Raw genomic sequence first — 21,071 nt, 5'->3', positions numbered from 1 at the left:
CGGATTTACATCTGTGGCTATGGGACTTTTCCAGAGTAGCGCTTTTTTTCCCATTTGGGGCTGGCCTGCGCGTGTTATTAGGGAAACCTTTATTATTGTTGCCCTCTAGAGGGGAGCATATAATAGGATTACATTTTATTGAAGCCTCCCAGCATTACCCTACACCCCCCCCCCCCCCCCCACACACACACACACACACACCCTACCCTCCTCCATTTTACTCTCTCTCAGTTTTGATTGCGATGTCACTACCTCTTCCACAACAAGGGAGTGTGCCGGCATGAAGCTGGTCCCACCTGGTCCATTGTGTGTGTGTGTGTGTGGTTTTTTGTTTTTAATTGATAATACTTTTAGGTTTCACTAGCTGTGACCAATGGCTCTCATGTTTGTTTTGTGTCTGTTTACAAGTATAACTACAAACTAACTTTTAGATTTTTTAAACATATCTAAAATTAAATCAATTTCATCTCTTAAAGTAACACTATGGAGTTTCTGGAGCCGCCAGGTAGGGGGCTACTTTCTTCTGGACTATTCAGTAACTTATTTGCTGTCTTGTTTTGTCTTGTGTTGCACTTGCTTGATGTTTGACTGTGTTAGGAAAGTTGTTGACTCGCTAGTTTGTCATAAACAAAGTAAGCAAATTTCAACAGGTTTCGCTAAGTTTAGCCGCTAGCAAGACATCTCGTTAGCGATGTTAGCAAGCTTGTTATAACACGCTTGGACATTGATGCTAGTAATAAGTGCTCTCGCATCATATTCTTTGTAATGTTATTGTGATGGCTATGTTGGCTAGATTGAACTTTCCTAACACAGTCAAAAATCAAGCAAGTGCAACACAAGACAAAGCAAGACAGCAAATAAGTTACTGAATAGTCCAGCAGAAAGTAGCCCCCTACCTGGCGGCTCCAGAAACTCCATAGTGTTACTTTAAGTCATAGGCCACGTTTGGCTTATGTCTCAGAAGTTGTGACTAATGATAATAAAACCTACCCAAGTCCTGGTAAAACAGCCTAGCCAGAATAAAATAAAAAATGATTACCATGCGACATCCTTTCACAAAGCTTACCCTCAGTCAGTCAGCCAGCCAGTCTGCTGGGGAGCCACTGCAGATCTTTATCTGTGCCTCATTGTTCCGCTCTGAAGAGCAACCACACCTTCGGCAACCACCAAATCATTCAACTACACAATCACACAGGTTTTTACTGTTCTTGTGTCTTTACATCTCGAAACTGAAACAGGTTATGCTTTATACCAGATTCAAGTCCATAACTGCTGGCATGATCTCATCCACGCCTGCAGCCAAGCCGTTTCTGTTTTGGGCATTCCACATCTGCAAGTCATTTGAGTAATTTGTCCACCAAAACCCTACTCTGACTGCTTTTGTTGCCACGGCAGCCGACTTTCGTTCCAAGGAAAACACACCCTTTTGTTCACAATCTGAAAACAATAAAATTTCTAAACCTGCCGTCTTCCTAAACCTTCAACCTAAAACTTCCAAAAATCACTCATCAGCATCAATCAATGCTTTTACCAAACGAAAATGTGTAGCCATGGTCCAATATACACAGTTACAACCTGTGTAGAAGACAAATGACGCAGGACATCCAGAGGCCCTGGGTTGTGCTTATATTGTGCTACAATGACTTTGCCTGATGGGAGAGATATACTGTATAGTGCAGGGCAGAGGGAAACAGAGCAGAAAGGGTCTGGGTGTTTGCGCTTTGGCTGCTTTACCCCTTGGGGGCAAATAACTCCATCCAAACTCTTTAATCCTCTGTTTGTTTTCCTCTGGGATGGTGGTCAAAAAGTACAACGTTAGCTTCTCCACCCACTCTCTACCCCACAACCCTCCAACAACCCCTCGGCCCCCCCCTCCGTTTTGCTGGACTGCACTTTTGTTGAATTTCCTCAGAAGCAAACCATTGATATGCCTAGAGAGCCATAGTGTGATGAGTGGGAAAACTACATATTAATTCTTTCATTTCCATTTCATTTCCAAAAAGTAATCAGCTTAAGAGACACTGCTCTCAATTGTCATCTACTTTCAGGTTTGAAGCTGAATCTCTTTGTCCAGTTATAGTGCTCGTTGTTAAAACATTTAGCTTCCATGGCATCTCACAAAGGGAGACGACACAAACTACCAGGGGGGGAGAAGATAAAGGCTTTGCCACTCACCATTAAAAATGCACTCAGTGGAACCTCTAAGGGGAATTACAATAAGAGGAAAATGTAATGAAATGCATGTGCCTTGTACATATTCACATATTTGAATTTCCTTGACTGATTCTACACATCAGCATAGCACAATGATCAAAGGGAAGCATAGAGGGTCAATACCAGATGATGTTTCACTACTAGATATCGTTCCCCTACTCATACATAATGACAATCATTTCTGGGCTCTGGCATATTCTTTGACTTTTGTAAAATCGGTACGTGACTCTTCACTGAACATTTCAGGAAAGTGAATCAAACTAACCTAAAGGCTATACGTTCTTTATGTTGGACAAGCATTTGTATAGAGAGCCCTTTGACCAAGAGGTCATCTACAAAATGAACTCATGTTAGTACTTAGTGGGATCAGTACTGTTTAGTTTGTCGTATTACAATAGCAACAGCCTGTGGGTACCTAATATTGTTATCTTCATGACAAATCATCTTATTTGAGAGAAATATTTAAATTGTTATTGTAAACTAGAACTTTAAAAAAAAAATCTGAAGAAACAAAGGTTCTTTGAAACCTTTTGTATTACAAAATATAAATCATGATTATTGTGTTTAACTTCCTTTCATATTATTCAATTTTAAAGGCCTTTTGCAATTATTCAGAACTGCATGTTAGCCAGTTGCGACTTATGACAGACAGGGGGCGGGAGAGGAAATGATGGCGTGGTGAGCTAAATGTTCAGTAAGTGACCGGTATGTTTCAGAATTGAAAGCAGCATGGAAATTAATCAGCCTTGCATAGCAATGTGTCCTCTTGAACTGAAACTGAACAAGTGTATTACAATGACCTATATCTGTAAACATGTATGTATAGTTTGTGTTTCATTGTAGACTAATAGCACTTTCACATAGTAAAATAACATACCATGAACATCTACACCAGAAATTAAAGGTTTATTTAAAAAATGCATAGCATTTTCGTTATTGCAAAAAGCACGGCTTGTACGGCTCTGCGCCCTTTGCTATCAGTATCCTGCGGTTTGAAACTAAAAGCTTGGGAGGGAAGCGCCTCAATTTTCTTGAAATTATGCATGGTTGAACATTTGAAATGAGCTCTCGTATCTGCCCCAGGCGCTGATTCAGACTTGATTGGGGCAAACCAGGCTGCAAGTGCTTATTTATATAACAACGTCATTCTGGAGGTTGGCCATAGGGAGGAGAGGGAAAGTGGGAGAGAAAAATAAGTGTCAATTTTCCTTTAAGCATCCATCCATTGATTAAAGAAGTTGATTGAAATCAACAAGTTCTAGGATCTCATTGATGTGATTCTTGTTTCAATGTACACCAACACTGAGGACCTAGAAAAGTGTCATGAAAAAAAAATAATCAAAAGACCAGACCTAACCAACAATCTATATAATTATCATCATCTGCTGCCTTTCCTCTTGGCAAAGCAACACTACATCCATTTGCAGAAATTGCCCGCGGGAACGTTACATCAAAACTAATCATAACGATTAAAATCAGCTTTTCTGTGGGAGAGGGCAATGAAGAAGTTGGAAGGAGTGAGGCTGTTTGTGGAGAAAAAAAAATTCTGGATCTTTACAAAATGTTATGTTTAAAAATATAAATATAGTTAGTAGGCCGACGCGCTGTCTCGATGCTCTGTTCTTTCACCGGGAGTTTTATTTTGCAGATTGGTTTAGACTGGGCTAGAGACATGAGCTAATTGTATCCTGATCTTTGCCTTGAGGGGTTTCGAAGCCCTGAAGCAAGTATTCTCTGTATTTTGTTCTGTCTACCTTAGCCAAGCTATTGCATTTCTCTCTGGTGTAGCAAGGGAGGCAGATCGTAAGCGAAATCGGAAGGAATAGGTTCTCAAAAAGCAACTTTATGTTCATCAATGTATCAGGTAAGCGCCGATTTATTTGCTTTGCTATTATTTCTGACGCTTGGTTTGACTGGGACATTCAGGGCGCAGTCGCTTTTACGCATGTGCCAGGCGATGAGCGCCACAGTTCCAACAAAAATATTTAACCACTTCCTGGAAATTGTTCAGTGTTTTCTACTATATCTGTATTTCAAGCAAGTGTCGCAACAGAAATACACGATCTCTGAATTCGTTGGCTTTCTTTACTCGACCTTCACGGAGAAAAATGTAAGCTAGCCGTCGTCAGGCTTCTGGCGTGTTACTAAAGCTCCATAGAACTCATTAACAGCGGTTCCGCGTCTGTATGTCATACGTTTTAACACATCACATCTTCACATTTCGAATGAGGTTCTCTTTAGTTCCTGGCTGTTCTAAACCAGTTCCATTTCCTGAGTGCCCCAGATCCGCTAATGAAAGACGCCATTGTGGAGTAATTTGCCGGAGGGGTTTTCTTATTTTGTGAGACAGGAGGTACCTATTCTACACACGTCAGTGCCAATTTCATGAATCATCTCTTTGTACTCACCGTCGTTTTGTAACGAGAGCCCACTCTTTCCAAATTGCAAATGAAATGTTGCTTTCTTTTGCTTACCGTTCGGCGTTTCTAAAACTCGTTACACATCAGCTATCCCCGATATACAGACGCGGCACAGCAAACGATCGGTCTACCAAAAGTCTGACATGGCGTGCTGCCCATTTGGACATCATTCGTTTGAGAGTTGGACAATCGATAGAGCATGATTTGTGTTCATTTACTTCTAGATTTGCAATTACATCCCGTGCGACTTTTCCTGACTGCCCTTTTGAGTCTGAGTCACTTAAGACTTAGAAACTCTTTCGCCCATGGTAGTTTAACAGATAACCTACCAATGCCATCTATTCTTACACCTGGCTTTCCGTCGCGTTCCAATCGGCTGCAATTGCTGCTAAGGGCACTTTCCACGCGACGAGCTGTACGATACGTTTGATAGCCCACAGTCCTGTAGTCTCTCGAGGCTGAGTAAAGTATGTCTACCTAAATATAGGTAGGTTACATGTTAGATGTTTCAAACATTTCAATCCAAAAGGATAATTTGGTGAAGTGGTTTACAGGTTTCGCGGTCTCTTGTAAGTTTGTTCAACCATCACTCTCACTGATAAAGAGGATTAGAATGCTAGGTAGATCCTGACGTGACTGGCGATAAAATGCATCTAAACTTTTTGACATGTTTAGAAATCTCTTATGTGGCTCTTTTTTGTATAATGCAGCTCAGGACACATCTCATTGCATTGGAGATACAGGAATGTGTCAAAGAAATCTCAAATTCCAGCAGAGAGCATTGTCGCCTTTACTAGAGTGCTAACCTGACAAAGGACACTAAAGTGACTTGTTTCTATAGGCAAAAATATGTAGTTGTATCCATACTAGGTCTTATACAGCTTGGAGTCTAGTGATGATGGATGGATGGATACTTTATTAATTCCGAAGGAAATGTAGGTCTAAATCAAGCATAGTTTACATTAGGTTTACTCTCTCAGCATACTGATATTGTAATATTTGTAATTTCCACTCTTTTGTTGAAGGCGAGGGAAGAGAAGCATACAGTTAAGGCCCAAGCCTTCAACCTAACCTTACTGTATTTTAACTATCCCCTCTGAAGGTTTAGTCGTGTATGATCAAATGCTGGGCCATGTACACTGCATAGATTCACAGATACATGCATAGTTTAAAGCGGGCTTGGGCTTAAATTTAGTTCAAAGAGACGTCTAAAATCAAAGCATAGCACAGGAAATGAGTCAAGCCCAAACCAGGTCCAGATGTGTTGGAATATTCTGACACGGGGAAGTGGTCAGCACAATCAAATGAAGATTAGTCATTTGTGTGGGTGGCATGTTTTGCCTGGCATAAGTAAACAAGCTGGCTGGTCTTGACTGATATTTTGTTTTAGAACAGATGACAGTCAGTAACTTGAGGATGCAATGTTAAAAAAGGACAGTAAGCAATCCTGAACAGCACACTGCATTGTGAAAACTGCAACAGGTTGTTACCATTGGTTGGCGTTGTTGTCAGCTGGTCTTTGAATCACACATAGCTACTTAATGTTGAACGTTGCGCTTTAAAAAAAAAAAAAAAAACATTGAGACATTTATTTAGTCATAAAGACTATCCTAAATAGTTTAAAGATTATGGTATGAATGTCCAGACACATCCCAAGTGTGTTTGCATTTAAAAGTATGTGGGTGGGGTTCATATAATACCTCAAATCAATTCCATAATAAACAAATAAAAATAACCCTTTAAGGTTGGCATGTGTTGATGTCTGTTTCTGTTGTGTTGCACTGGCATGTGCCGCCGGGGCCCTCTATCAGCCCAACTGCCCACACACAGGCACGCACCTTAATGATTACTGTCATGACGCCCGCTGCCTTGGCACATTAACCACCCACCTGAAGATGACAAGCCTTTTAGGGTGGCCCATTTCATAGTGCAGCTCGTTCACTTCTTCCCTTACTTTTGCTGGTGGATTCAGTCACACATTCAAACACACACACACACAAACGCTCGCTCACTCACCTCACAAACACGCACCATCTCTCCGCAAATTAGTCAGGGAACAAATTACCTGCATTCGCGTGTGAGTGGGAGTGTGATCCCACGTGCTCCTCCAGCTGCCTCACACAGGTCCCCCTTTTGAAGAGCAGCACGGCACCCTGCGGGCCCCCTGGCTCCTGCCACTGATCCTGGAGTTGAATTTTTAAAACTATGCATGGATTCTGCCTCGGCTCTTATCAGCGCAGGCACAAACGGCATGCAAATCAGGCCAGGATTGCTCACCACCACCAAGACCAGCACTCAGAGGCAGGCTTAATTGCTAATTGAGTATCTAGGTGTGAAACCGACACCTCCAACTTAGAAGTGAAACATGGATAGTTTAAAGCCGGGGTGTTTTCTTGCACTCTGTAATAATTTATTCACAGCCCTCTTCTGAGCTCATGGGTGCGTTTTCTCTCAGATGTTTGAGGGAAAGGAAGGCAGTAGGAGTTTGTCTGGTCTATATTTCAGGGTTATTCCTGAGGATGCTGGGTTTAGATTTTCTTTCAGCAGTATATTCTCCATAAACCGGTTATGCCAACATGCATCTCACAAAGAAGTAGAAACAGTTCAACCTTGGTTTCTCAGAAATATGCACATTTTTAGTGCAGGATATTTAGTTGCTTGAAGATATGCAGCCAAAAAATATTCTCCTTAGTAATAAGTCTTTGTCTTATGGCTCTGATATGTGGAACAGTGCTTTTAGGTACTAGCCATCAATGAGGTCTGGATCTTCCAACATAGATAAGCAATATAAGTAATAAGAGAATTAATAATTGTATTTGTTGAATAAAATGAATCTGTCACAGCACTTGATGATGCACCCTTCATATTTTAACTAGTATTGCCAACATTTGCTTTAAATTCATTATGGGGACCATAACATTCCATGTAAGGATATGAATAATTATTTGCAGTCACTGTACAGTGAGGCTGTGGCTATTTTCTAGAAAACAAAATGCCTGTCTGCTCACCCTGTCCAAGCTTATGTTGAAACCAAAAGGAAAATGGGGGAGTTTGCTGTGTAGAGAAGGTCACTAGTGCCCTGAGGATATTTGGATAATGTAGAGATTTCTGGATTAGCAACAGGAGGTGGGTTTTATTCACAAAGTTACTATCAGACTGTGATGTAGCCTACAGTCGTATCCACTATGCACTGGGGCTTAAATAGATGTTGTGTTATTCCTTCCACACAGCCACAGTTTTTGCCGCATCGCCTTAAACGCTGACAATATGTGGCAAGTACCCCGGGCAATCATTTGAAATATGCTCCATTCATTGTGCTGGGAAATGTGCCCGCCTTCTGATGTGCTCTACTAGAAAGTGTGGATCTTCACCTGAAGCTGTTCTGTGCGTTAGACAGAAAAGCGCTGAGAGCTGGAGGTGAAACAACGAACTCGCGATGAAGAACCAGAAATGTTTAACTCGAAATGTAGATAGGTATTAGACGCGTACGCGAGGAGACAAGTTGCAGGAATTTTAAATAACGAAGGGTAACGGCATGGGACAGGACTTTTACGATACCTTTCCGTAATTTTCCTTTCGAAAATTTCCTCGGGTAGTTTCGGAAGCCTTATCGCTTTGACGAGAAAGGTGGTTCACACTGGATAACATTTCGCTTTAAGAAGCTCGTTTTTAGTTTATCTTATCATTCCCATTTAGTAGGCTACTGTCGCTGGCACAGCGAAAGATGGTGAGGTTGTGAGCCTACACGAGGAAGCCGATTTGTCTCGAGTCGACTGCAACTCCTATGGAATTGATTGTTATCATGGACTTAACAAATCATAAAACGAAGACCCGACCACCCTCTTTACCTTTCCCGGATGGTAACGGCACCGGACAGGGTGTAGCCAAAAGACACCGTCCGACAGAGTACAGAGATTCTGCGATTGTGATATCCATGAGTGACGGTGCCCTACCACGTGAACAATCTGCCCCTTTGACAGTGCAGGTAATTGATATTCTTAGGTAGCCTATTCAAGAAGAAACTAATCTGAGCCTTTTAACCATGATGTGTGGAAGAAGAAGCGCTTTTTGTGTTCAAAGTATCGCTCCTGTAGACTACTTATTCGTAAAGTGTTGGTCTGACGAATCTCGAACAGCTGCTTACTGTTTGTGCAGAGGTAACTGTTCCCGCGGTAACCTAGTAAGAAAATGATCAGTTTACTGCATTTCTAAATTGGTAGGCTAACTAGAACGCCTAATTCACTCGTGAATGCATTAATGGATACTTATGTTATAATAAAATATATTTTCTTACTAGGCTACAATACAACCATCTCACCATGTACGGTTGCAGTTTACCTGCCCACTGATTTGTACGATTTAAAGTGAAGGCCACCCTACCGAGCCTTTTTCGTAACTTCGAGTTTTACCAGAGTACCATACCATGCACAAGTTTTTTATAACAAGCCTGCTGTTTACACTTGGGAAAAATAATCTGAATTTGACCCAGAATAATGTAGTGATAGCAGGTTGGATAAAAGGTGGTGACCTATGCATTGTGATGTTAGCCTACCCTTTATTTAAAACTCTTGTCAAATGAACAAAAGGGCAACATGCATAATGAAACGATGCATGCACGTCTTTTCGCCTAATGGTGTCCATAGTTGCCCTCTGATGTATGTGGGTTTAATGGACAGCTTACAATCTTAGTTTGGAAGCCAAGTGTATATATTTTTTTCTCATTTGACACAGTAAGGTGTCCTTGTTTCAGCGCTTGTAATAAGGACACATGGCCACATTAATGATGCTGATGCTGCTGCTGCTGGTGGTGGTTAAGTCAGGTCCTACACTGAATTTGCTTCTCTCCTCCTTTTTCAGTTACTGTCATGCCTATTTGGGTTTTATACATTACACTAAATGGTGGCCTCAAGCCCAAAGCATGTCAAAACAATGAAAACTGTTTGCAGAAATTCTTCAACTACATGCCAACCAAAATTACAATGGTTTGGCATAATATGTGAATCCCAATAACATGAATGCAGCCTAATGACTTCTCCTGATTGTTTGTGTGAGTGGCCCGCTGACCTTAAAGTTTATGTGTTGTTTCTGACAGGATAACCGGTCCAACATGTCCAGGCCCATGATCACCAGATCACCAGCCTCTCCACTGAGTAACCAGGGCATCCCCGCTCCGGCCCAGCTCACCAAGTCCAATGCGCCGGTGCACATTGACGTCGGGGGCCACATGTACACCAGCAGTCTGGCCACATTAACAAAGTATCCCGAGTCCAGGTGAGCATCACCTCTGAAGGGGGTCATAGTGGGCCTTCTTCATGTCTCACAACATGTCAACTAGTATGGTTGGTGAACATTTGTTTTAATTATTTTTCATAAAAGTGAAGAAACACAGGAGTCTTTCGCAGTGCTCCTTGACATTCCAGACAAGCACTATGGCCAACATTCTTTGTTCCACAGTCCCTGTGTGCAGTGTCTAACACCCCAAGAGATGTAAGCTGGACATCGTTTTGAAGAACATGGCATGATTCAGACAGTGAAATAGATCTAATGTAGCCCTTGTCTGTCTTGGTCATCTTTATTAGGTCTGTGACTGCTGAATGTCATCCACCATGACAGATCAGATAAATGTCAAAGTGTGTGTCCGTCAGCGCAGCTAAAGTCTCAAAATTCTACAGACTTCTGCATGCCAATTGGACTATTCAGACCCCTTATTAACCCAAACCTGTCCTGTCATTCGCTTATCTTATTAACTAAACTTAAGCCAAATCATCTGAAACATGATGTTCCACAAATAGGCTCATTAGAATTTTTAAATCATGTGTGTTTTTCCTCAGCTCATTGCCTCTGAAATGTTTTGTATGAACGTGTGGGTGACTGTCAAGTGCGTTTTGGCAGTAATCCACACACATCCTTACTTTTTTCAGTCATGTCCCCACTACTTATCCCACTGCTGAATAAATTATGTCTTTTGAAATGTATTTATGTTAAACACATTTCATCATTGTTGCATCATGATCCCCCTTTACAACTTTACAAACAGCAAAAATTCTGAGGCTTTAAAAAATAAAAAATGCTTCTTTTTACTGTGATTGTTTATGGTGTGGTTAAACTGCTGAACACAGAGCCCAGACAAAGACAGTTCTGTCACACTGACAGATGCCCCAGAAGCGGTACAGGTCCAAAGGGTATGGGGGCCATCTGGAGATGAAGGGCCTCACTGTCCCCTCAGGCAAGGCCCCTGGAGCACACTACCCTGGGGCCCAGCCTCTGCCAGATGGCCCCAACCTCTGCGTCTGACCAGGGGTTTAATCCACAATTTATGTATTTATTTATTTATTATTCAGGGTTTTTTGTTGTTTATTGTCTGCAAGGGATTTCAGCCTGGCTTGCTGTCGCTGTTGGTGCCACAAGTTTGCCTCATATTGCATCTTCCTCATTCTCTCTCTTTTTTCTCTCTCTCTCTCTTTCCCTCACTCTCTCTGGACAGAATTGGCCGTCTCTTTGATGGCACAGAGCCCATTGTCCTGGACAGCCTCAAGCAGCACTACTTCATTGACAGGGATGGTCACATGTTCCGCTACATCCTCAACTTCCTCAGGATCTCAAAGCTCCTCATCCCAGACGACTTCAAAGTGAGTGTCTGACTCACTTCAGTACACAGTGATGTTGCCCACTCATTTGGGCCAGAATTTATCCAACTTCCAAATTAGAGATTGGGTGCAGTGTACACACCATCTGAAATGTTTACTTTCTCATACAGAGCTCACAGCGTGTGCAACATTTCTTTGAGAGTTCACAGGAGTCGCATATGTCAGACAGCAATAGGCCTCTGTGCTAACTAAAGACCAAGGAATGAGAAAAAATTATATAAACTGATGCAAATTATGAACACACGTTCATGGTGAATAGGCCTGTGCAGCACATTTTAAAGCTGTTCCACTTGAAGCAGCAGCTAGGTTTAGGATTATAGCCATTCAGGTCTGACAAATTAGAAGCAGCCATTTTAGGTCACAGGAGTTTGTTGCGCTCTTTGTGTACATTGATTGTTAAATGTGCAATTGGATGCCATCTTCCTCAGGGCTGGGAGGTGATCCTAGTAGTTTAGGTGCCAGACTTGAAACAAACCTCAGGGCTGATCCTCACAAGAACACATACCAAACACTAGACTACTATACTGGGGGATAAATATCCAAGGTCCTTGAAAGACTCATTGCCTTTGGGCCATTGAGCAAGACCCCAAAATAGCTGTGAGGGTTTTCACCCCAATCTGCTGGACCCTACCTAGAAACACGCCTGTCTGCTTTTACCCCTAGGGTATCTCTGCACAGTGAAATGTGGGTTTCAGTTGACATGCCGTGACATGTATAAAAAAAAGTTAAATTAAAAATAAAAGTTATAATTTAATAGTAGCAGTAAAAGCATATACGTAGAGCACACGTCTGTATACTCTCTTCTTGTGGAAATGTTATACTTTGAGCCCTGTCACAGTGTGAGCATTTGAATTCCGATTTGCTAGCTCCTACATGCTATTTAGCTGTTAATTACGAACTTGCCCCGAGAGCAAACAAATAATCACATTATCTGATAGACTGTCCACTGGGTGACTCAATCTGCGCTTAAAGTATGTCAGATAAAACAAGCAAAGACAAAAGACTGGCTGGAGTTCAGTGTGAGGCCACAGTCGCTCAATCAGACAGTCTGAAACGGATCATGGCCAGGTGCTTTTTGTTCAGTCAAGTTTTTTTTAATTGCATTCTTGCATTTGGAATTCAGAGTCAAATTGAATTAGAGTCCTCAAAATTGGGGACAGATGATGTAGGACTGGTGAGATGACATGGTGTTACAGACTCTGACTCTCTCTCTCTCTCTCTCTCTCCCTCCCTCCCTGCTACCATAAAGGACTTCAGTCTGCTGTACGAGGAGGCCCGGTATTTCCAGCTGCAGCCCATGCTGGCAGAGCTGGAGCGCTGGCGGCACGACCGGGAGCTGAGCCGGGTGTCGCGCCCCTGCGAGTGCCTGGTGGTGCGCGTGGCCCCCGACCTCGGCGAGAGGATCACGCTGAGCGGGGACAAGGCCCTCATCGAGGACATCTTCCCCGAGATCGGAGACGTCATGTGCAACTCTGTCAACGCTGGCTGGAACCACGACTCCACACATGTCATCCGCTTCCCCCTCAATGGCTACTGCCACCTCAACTCTGTCCAGGTGAGCAGAAGGCTGTGTGTGTGTGTGTGTGTGTGTGTGTGTGTGTGTGTGTGTGTGTGTGTGTGTGTGTGTGTGTGTGTGTGTGTGTGTGTGTGTGTGTGTGTGTGTGTGTGTGGTGTGTGGTGGGGGGGTGGGAAAAGGTGTATCTGTTTATTTGTCCATTTTTATAGAATCACCCCTCTATTATACTTCATTCAGTACAACTCAAATACACCCATGGAATATATTTAAGGGAGTTATACATCATCACATACCTTCTGTAGGGCCTAGGGATTTGAATCGTATTGTACTTGAGCACCAGAGAATATTGCTCCTCATCCCTTTGGGATCCCTGGTTTATAAGTGATATCAGATGTAATGTCACCTGAGACAATACGCTCTTGAATTTTGCAAAACGTCATGAAGCAAAATTGCAGCATGTTGCTGTATAAAGGAGAAGCATGGTTTTGGCATCACTCTCTTTGGAATATTTTAGTCATTAAGCAATTTTTTGAGTAGATTTCACACAATCTCAGCTACAACATAACAAAGAGGAATCTGCCAAACACACCTTTAGGTGTTGGAGATGAGGGGGGGGGGTCTTCAATCGTAGGAAATCCGGCACACTCCAAGCTATTTATTTCAGCTGAGCTTTTAGTCTTCTGTTTGGACCTGAGTATGCAGACGTCTCTCTACTTTGACACTTCCTCAATTACCCAGCAACACATAACGAGCTTGGGGCATTTTCTTTCCTGACCCCTGTGATTTTTTTTTTTGTGTGAATCTTTTAACTTTGTCAACATCTGTTTGAAAATCACCACAAAGTCAAGCACACCGTATTCTTACAAAATAAACTTTTGATTTTTTTCAATCAATTTTTTACAGGAAAGACATATTTTAACACACAAACAGACACACACTCGCCGAACATGCACTCACACACACACACAATCACAGAGTTACACTCCTTGGTGTTATGAGAGTGCACTCCCTGGCAGGTAGTCCGCAGGCAGGACCCCATAATCCTGTTTGGTTATTAAAGCGAGCCCGCAGTGGGTGCTGTATCTGCGCCTAATGGAGGCTGTGTATTTGTGTGTGTGTGTTCTCATCACACACACACACACACACACACACACACACACACACACTGGGGGAGGGTAGAGGAGATGGAGGGGGGGCCGCCAGCAGAGTGAGACCTTTGTAGTTTTGGCGGGGGCTCAGGCCCGGGGCGGCGGAGGGGGGGGGGGGGTATCGGGGGTATGGGGGGTAGGGAGGGGCGCGCTGGGGATCTGTGCTGCCAAGTGGCACAGAGAGAAGCCTCAGCACTCCCTGGGGGCACTTTGATGGAATGCGATGATCCCGCTGCCCCCCGGACACGTCTGTGGATGTCTGTGAGGCTGCAGAATGAGGGACAAACTCGTATGCGTATGCACACACACACACACACACACACACACACAGATACACATAGAAGAACACACACACACACACACACACACACACACGTGCACACATTCTCATTCGGTTTCTCTCTGCCTCACTTAACTCTCTCAAAAATGTGTCCATGCAGACATTTACATTTATGATGGAATAGGATGTTTGGTAGAGGTTATAAAAAGATACCTACTTTCTCATTCTAGTCTTTTGTTGTTTCTTGATATTTATTCATAATATCGATACTTGCATTCTTGCATTACATGCTCAGAGCCTTATTTACAATACATAACATTTTAACACACACTGTTGTCAAAAGTCACCCAAACAATAAATGTTCTAGAGTGTTATGGCCGACTTGATGGATAAGTTCCAACAGTAATATCTGTCGTTAGACAAAAGTGGTTTACCTTCATTTTGTCCAATTAGAACGCAATTACTGGGCCAAAGACATACAGTGATGAGCCTAATAATGTTTCACCTAATAATGTTGTTCACCTATTTTAGGTATTAGATCACACATAGCTATGACTTGTACAGTGCCCTCCACAATTATTGGCACCCTTAGTGAATATGAGCAAAACAGGCTATGAAAAAATATGTCTTTGCTGTTTATCCTCTTGGTCTTTCACTCAAAATATTCACAAAAATCTTACCTTTTCATTGAAGTAAAATTATTGAAAGAGAAAAAAACTGTTGACATTAAATATTTTTCCCCAAAACATGTGTGCCACAATTATTGGCACCACTTAATTTAATGTTTTGTGCAGCCTCCCTTTGCCAAGATAACAGCTCTGAGTCTTCTCCTATAATGCGTGATGAGGTTGGTGAACACATGGTACGGGATCTGAGACCATTCCTACATACAGTATCTCTCCAGATCCTTCAGATTCTGAGGTCAACGTTTGTAGACTCGGCTTCAGCTCATCCCACAGATTTTCTATGGGGTTTAGGTCGGGGGACTGTGATGGCCATGGCAAAACCTTTATTCTGTGGTCTGTGAACCATTTTTGTGTTGATTTTGAGGTGTGCTTCAGATCATTGTCCTGCTGGAAGGTCCATCCACGGCCCATTTTAAGCGTACTGGAGGGGGCTGTTAGGTTTTCATTTAATATCTGTTGGTATTTGATGGAGTACAAGATACCATGTATCCTAACAAGATGTCCAGGGCCTTTGGAAGAAAAACAGCCACATAACATCAAAGATCCGCCACCATACTTTACAGTGGGTATGAGGTGCTTTTCTGTATGGCTATCTTTCTGTCTACGCCAAACCCACGTTTGTTGCCAAAAAGCTTTATTTGGTCTCATCTGACCATATAACTCGGTCCCATTGAAAGTCTAACTTACATTTGGCAAACTGTAGGCGCTTTAGTTTGTTGTTGATTGACAGCAGAGGCTTTTTTCTGGCAACCCTCAAAAACAACTTGTGGTGATGTAGGTGGCGTCTGATGGTAGTTTTGGAGACTTTCTGACCCCAAGACTCAACTAACCTCTGCAATTCTCCAGCTGTGATCCTTGGATATTCTTTTGCCAGTCGAACCATCCTCCTCACGGTGCATGGGGTCAATTTACAGACAGGTCCTCTTCCAGGCTGATTCCTTACATATCCTGTCGCTTTAAACTTCTTAATTATTGCCATGATAGTGGAAATGGGTATTTTCAATTGTTTAGAGGTTTTCTTATATCCATTTCCTGATTTGTGCAGCTCAACAACTTTTCGTCGCACATTGTCACTGTGTCCTTGGGTCTTTCCCATAGTGATGAGTGACTAAGGGAATTTGGCCTGTGTGACACTCATATTTATACCTTAGTGAAACAGGAAGTCATGGTTGACCACTTAAGAGTTCCTAATCAAACAGGTGAACTTAAAAATGTAAAACATGATTGGAAATATATTTCAGTTAGATTTTAATTAGAAGATTTTCTAGGGGTGCCAATAATTGTGGCACACGTGTTTTATTTACAACATATTTATTTAATGTCAACATTTTTTTTTTTTTTTTTTTTCCAATAATTTTACTTGAAAATGAAAAGGTAAGATTTTTGTGAATATTTAAAGTGAAAGACCAAGAAGATAAACAGCAAAGACATATTTTTTCATAGCCTGTTTTGCTCATATTCAGTAAGGGTGCCAATCATTGTGGAGGGCACTGTAGGTACTAGTGTAGAACTTAAGAAACCACTCACTCCTTCAGCGTGGGTTGAATGGCTGTTTGTGTGAGTTTCACAAAGGTGGCATCTAATTTCGATGGTGTGGTGTAAGAGGGAATTTTGTTGGGTGTGAATGTGTATTTTCTCACACTGAATTCTGAAACCATCTTGAAAATCAAGTTTGTGTAAAAGACAAATGTGTCTCTTCTAAGTCATATGTTCTCTCTGGTGTTGTTTTGGTTTTAACGCACGAATGTGAACAGTAACGCGAGGGGACATCTACACAACAAAAAAAGGAGTGATACTTTTGAGGCATGGCTTTTCTGCACAGCTCAAACAAGTCTCCATTCACCAGTCCAACACCAGTTAGTTTACGCATGTGATTGCTGCTGTGGTCTATAAGGGTTCATTTGCACGCGCCTTACCTGAGCTGTGTGTGTGCTTGCAGGTCCTGGAGCGGCTGCAGCAGCGAGGGTTCGATATCGCTGGCTCGTGCGGGGGCGGCGTGGACTCCTCCCAGTTCAGCGAGTACGTGCTGAAGAGAGAGCTGCGGCGGGCCCAGCGAGGCCCTCAGACGAACAGGATAAAACAGGAGCAGCTGGACTAACGACCTCCCAGCCTCAAGGGGCGCCAGACATTTCAACTACCGCAGAAGCACGGACACTTCCTGTGTGTTATTTTTTTTCCCTTTCTTTTTTTTTTTTTTTTACGTACATAAGACCAAAAAAAAACAGAAAAAAATGCAACTGAATTTTTTTTTGCCACAAGAAGATACAGAACGTTTGATGACTTTTTAAACCGTCGATTTTCTTGTGACTTTCCCTCGAAGACAAAAATGTCCCCAAATGAAGTTTGTTTTAAAACTTTGATGCTACAGTATAAAAAAATAATCTATGTATATAAAGGCCAACCTGTTCAAATACGATTTAAAAAATGAAGTTTGTTTTTACCACTACTATTTTATTATTCCATGCAACATTCCACAGAGTGAAGTCAGCAGAGTGTTGCAAGAACTCCGTCTCTGTGTATGTGATCTCTGTTTCCCATGTTGTGTTAACATTTTTAAGCAGTTTTTCCATCGTTTTTCTTCTGGACAAGTGAAATGCAAAAATTAAAACAGTTGAAGTATGTAAAGATAGCTCAAAGAACTTTTATGGAAAATCTCACAGTATGCCATGATGTCATGGTACATTCTCCACTCGTTAAAATGAAAATGAATAAATAAATTATGTTAATACCATTACCTCTTTGTCTGGCGATACACATTACATTAAAATATCAATATATCTATAATATAATTGATATTATATACATATTATTATATCTATCAATAATGTCAAATATCAATATCTATCAATAATCCTCTCTGTGTTATTGCATACAAATACGATACTGTGTTTACTTATTGGCTAAGAAAAGACGGGGCTCCGACATCATATTCATGGTTGACATTTCTCTAATAACAGAATAAGACATTCCAGAAAAGGCATTGTGAAACCCTACAAGTGGGGTGTAAGTCTTAAAATATGTTTAGACCTCAATAGTGACTGTGTTTTTCATCTAATTCATTGATGTGATTAAACCAGACTTGCAAGCTTTCAGTGAAATGAAAACAAGTCATATTGTTAAGATCTGAAAAACAAAGATCTGTTGTCTATTTGCCATTTTAATTGCAATTTGGGTTTTACAGAACACAAGATTTGTCTCAGAGAGGAATAGTGTCACATATTTGTGGCCTAGTTGATGGTGCTGACATTGTTTTATGCATTTTATGTCCTGGTACCACATTTTCAGAGAGACACTGTACAGTTAGTTCAACAGTTATAGTTAGTTAACTGATTGCATATAATCATGATGTTATGTCTTATGAAGAATTAACGTGGAGTCTGAAGGAGTCTGAACTCACTTGACTGAAATGGAGCATTGGATTTACTGGGCTTACATATTTCATAACAAATACTGGAAAAAAATGGCTATGTTGTGAGAAGGATGTCTAATCAAGGTTAGCTGGTTGTTGTCTCTAAATCAATGCAGAAATATCTAGCTAAGCTGTTCACTTCTCTCATTCCTGATAAAACTAAAGTTTGAGAAAGAAAATGGGCATGGGCAGAATCACTGCTTTTGGCACAAACATATTCTTTTTTTACCTGTATTTATATGAAACCCATAGGGCCAACTGGGACAAAGGGTAATGTGTATTCGGTTGAGAAAGGACATTAATTGGCGAATGCCTACATCCCTGTATTGACCCCCTGTGTCGTTCATCGTTTCCTTGATTAAACTGAAGTGTCACATAGCCTCCTAATCTTTCCTGCTGTGTCTCCCATCTCCAAGGTTGTGCGGTTGCACTGGAGTTGTTTTTACCATTCACTTGAAAAACTATGGACACCAAGCTTGCAATATGCTGGTCCAGGTCTGACTGTGGGTTTTGATATAGTGAGGATGAGTCTTCATATGGTCTTGAGCAGTGGAGTCAGCCAAGAAGGGGAACTGCATAGTGCAGATTCTTGGAAAAAGAACCAAAGGACCAATCACAGTCTGAGAAACAGATAGTGTTGTTTCATATCTCTCCTGAAATATCTGTCTGTGTGTGTGTGTGTGTGTGTGTGTGTGTGTGTGTGTGTGTGTGTGTGTGTGTGTGTGTGTGTGTGTGTGTGTGTGTGTGTGTGTGTGTGTTTGTAGGTATGCATGTGAGAGAGCAAGCAAAAGAGTGTGTGTTTGTGTGCGTGTCTCCCCGCGCCTGCCAGACTGTGGTTGTGTCTTGTGAATGCGTCTGTTTCCATTCAGCTTATCTGTGGCCGTGTCACTTTCCTCCATTATAGAAGACAGGGAACGTTTTCAGCATCCATCTCTGGCTCAGCATGTGACCTCATGTGATGCTCTTCCTCATATTGTTAGTGTAAGAGGAACACAACTGCATCATCTCTATGGACATACACATATACATCTGGAGTAACACTGGAGTGTTTTTGAACGCATACTCTCTCTCTCTCTTTCCCTCTCTCTACCTCTCTCTTCTGCTTGCTCTCTCTTGTCTCTTGCTCTCTTCCTCTCTCTCTCTCTCTCTCTCTCTCACACACACACACACACACACACACACACACACACACACACACACACACACACACACACACAGATATCCGCCCCACCCTCCAGACTCTCTGACGAGCTCTAGTTTTACTGTGTCCTTGCCCAAGGCGCTGAGGCTTCAGAGTACCCCCACACTGCTGGGAAAGGCTGCAGGGCCAGAGCTGTGGTGCGTTTTGCTCAGCTCATCCTAAACTCCATTAGCTGCACTTTTATTTCTGGAGCTGGTCTTTAGAGAGAGGCCATTGTGCCACAGTCCAGTGCTCGGGCTAAGTGGAGGAGAGGCAGGCCCAGGAGACAGAGAGGAAGAGGAGGAAGAGGAGGAGGCGAGAGCTTTTTAAAAGCCTGGCAGACTGAATGGAAACAATCTCCTCACCGTGCACTCTACTTGGTTGCTTATGCATGCATGCTGTCTCTCACTCGTTCTCTCTCGATCACCCTCTTGATAGCCCCTTTACTAACTCACTCTCATTCATTCACTCACTCACTCACTAATTCACCCCTTAACTTTCTCTCTCAGTCACTTACTCATTCATCCACTCACCTATTCATTCAGTTACCCACTCTCTCCCTCCCTCACTCACAGCACTTTCAGGCTGTGACTAACCACATTATCAAATATTAACCGCATTATGCAAGCAGGCTATTTCCTCACAGGGAAACTTCTACCTGAGAGGCGGCTGAGTTGCGAGGGAGATTGATCGCAGAGAGCGGGGCCTCCTCTCTTTGCTTAGTGGCACTGAACAGAGCAGACTGCTGCACGCAAGCCCTGTCAGCTGGGCTTCGCCATATCCCTTCAGGACTCAAATCCAAAGTGAAATCCCACACAGAGGGCTGTCGTCTGTCTTTTAATGCTTTTGGCAGAATCCCCTGCACCCCTCAGCTTCCCACGTTTTCTCCTTATTTGTCTCCATTTCACCCTCACACTGACTCCATGGCCTTACATTCACGTCTGTGTGCACAGAGGCTGGGCTTTCGGTAAAGGAAGGAGGAGGCGGATGTGTATTAGGTAAGGTGCAGCCCAGTTTCACAATGATGTCCTGCATCTCACAGACTGTGAGCACAGCTTGACGGGCCCGAGTGTCCAGTCGACCCTCTGACACAAAACCAAAACCAAGACCGTTTTACCCCTATGTGTACTACTACACAACCGTCCGGTGTAGGCTACGCACAGTCTTAAAAGAACATGTTGTAGCCTTCAGATGGTTAGAAAGAGCATCTGTACTGGGGGGGGGGGGAATGGAAAGTAGAAAACGTATTTCACCCCCTAAAATCCGAGTTACATAAATAAGAACTGAGCAAATGTTCAGCACATATTGGGACCCATGAAATATTTAGGATGAACAACTTCAGCAGCACTCTGGCTCTGCAGTAAAGGGAAAGAGGTGCTCTCCTCCACCCCTCTGTGTGACTTTGGCCTTACCTGTGGGCCAAGCGCACTAATGAGGCTCATTCAAGGCCCTGCTCCTCATTTCCTGCACTCACACCGAGTTGAAAAGGAATCAGAGATGGCCCTCACTGAGGCAACACACTGGCAGAGGGGAAAAAAGGACTACTGGTATGAAGAAACTCAGATATCCAC

The 21,071-nt window shown here is 42.5% G+C and overlaps 1 protein-coding gene across 2 annotated transcripts; it reads left to right on the top strand.

Annotated features, from left to right (window-relative positions):
* Positions 1–3,684: 3,684 nt before the first annotated feature.
* LOC105900553 (BTB/POZ domain-containing protein KCTD1) lies at positions 3,685–17,645 on the top strand. 2 transcript variants are annotated; one of them, XM_031562920.2, is made up of 5 exons: positions 3,685–4,078; positions 9,727–9,905; positions 11,119–11,263; positions 12,531–12,836; positions 16,851–17,645. In XM_031562920.2, the coding sequence occupies exons 1-5, from the start codon at positions 4,070–4,072 to the stop codon at positions 17,007–17,009; spliced, it is 798 nt and encodes a 265-aa protein (XP_031418780.1). In that variant the 5' UTR covers positions 3,685–4,069; the 3' UTR covers positions 17,010–17,645. The 2 variants fall into 2 exon arrangements, with proteins under 2 accessions (XP_031418780.1, XP_012683332.1); XM_012827878.3 differs by lacking the exon at positions 3,685–4,078 and adding an exon at positions 7,850–8,619.
* The last annotated feature ends 3,426 nt before the right edge of the window (positions 17,646–21,071 follow it).

This window comes from Clupea harengus, chromosome 25, assembly GCF_900700415.2.
Source record: "Clupea harengus chromosome 25, Ch_v2.0.2, whole genome shotgun sequence".
Taxonomy (NCBI): domain Eukaryota; kingdom Metazoa; phylum Chordata; class Actinopteri; order Clupeiformes; family Clupeidae; genus Clupea; species Clupea harengus.
The sequence above is the reverse complement of the archived record's forward strand: the minus strand, read 5'-3'. Positions and strand labels throughout refer to the sequence as shown.

Coding starts and splice junctions, on each gene's coding strand:
- LOC105900553 (XM_012827878.3), top strand. CDS start 8,419: ATGGAATTGATTGTTATCATGGACTTAACAAATCATAAAACGAAGACC. Junction 8,620..9,726: donor CTGCCCCTTTGACAGTGCAG/GTAATTGATATT, acceptor TGTTTCTGACAG/GATAACCGGTCCAACATGTC. Junction 9,906..11,118: donor ACAAAGTATCCCGAGTCCAG/GTGAGCATCACC, acceptor CTCTCTGGACAG/AATTGGCCGTCTCTTTGATG.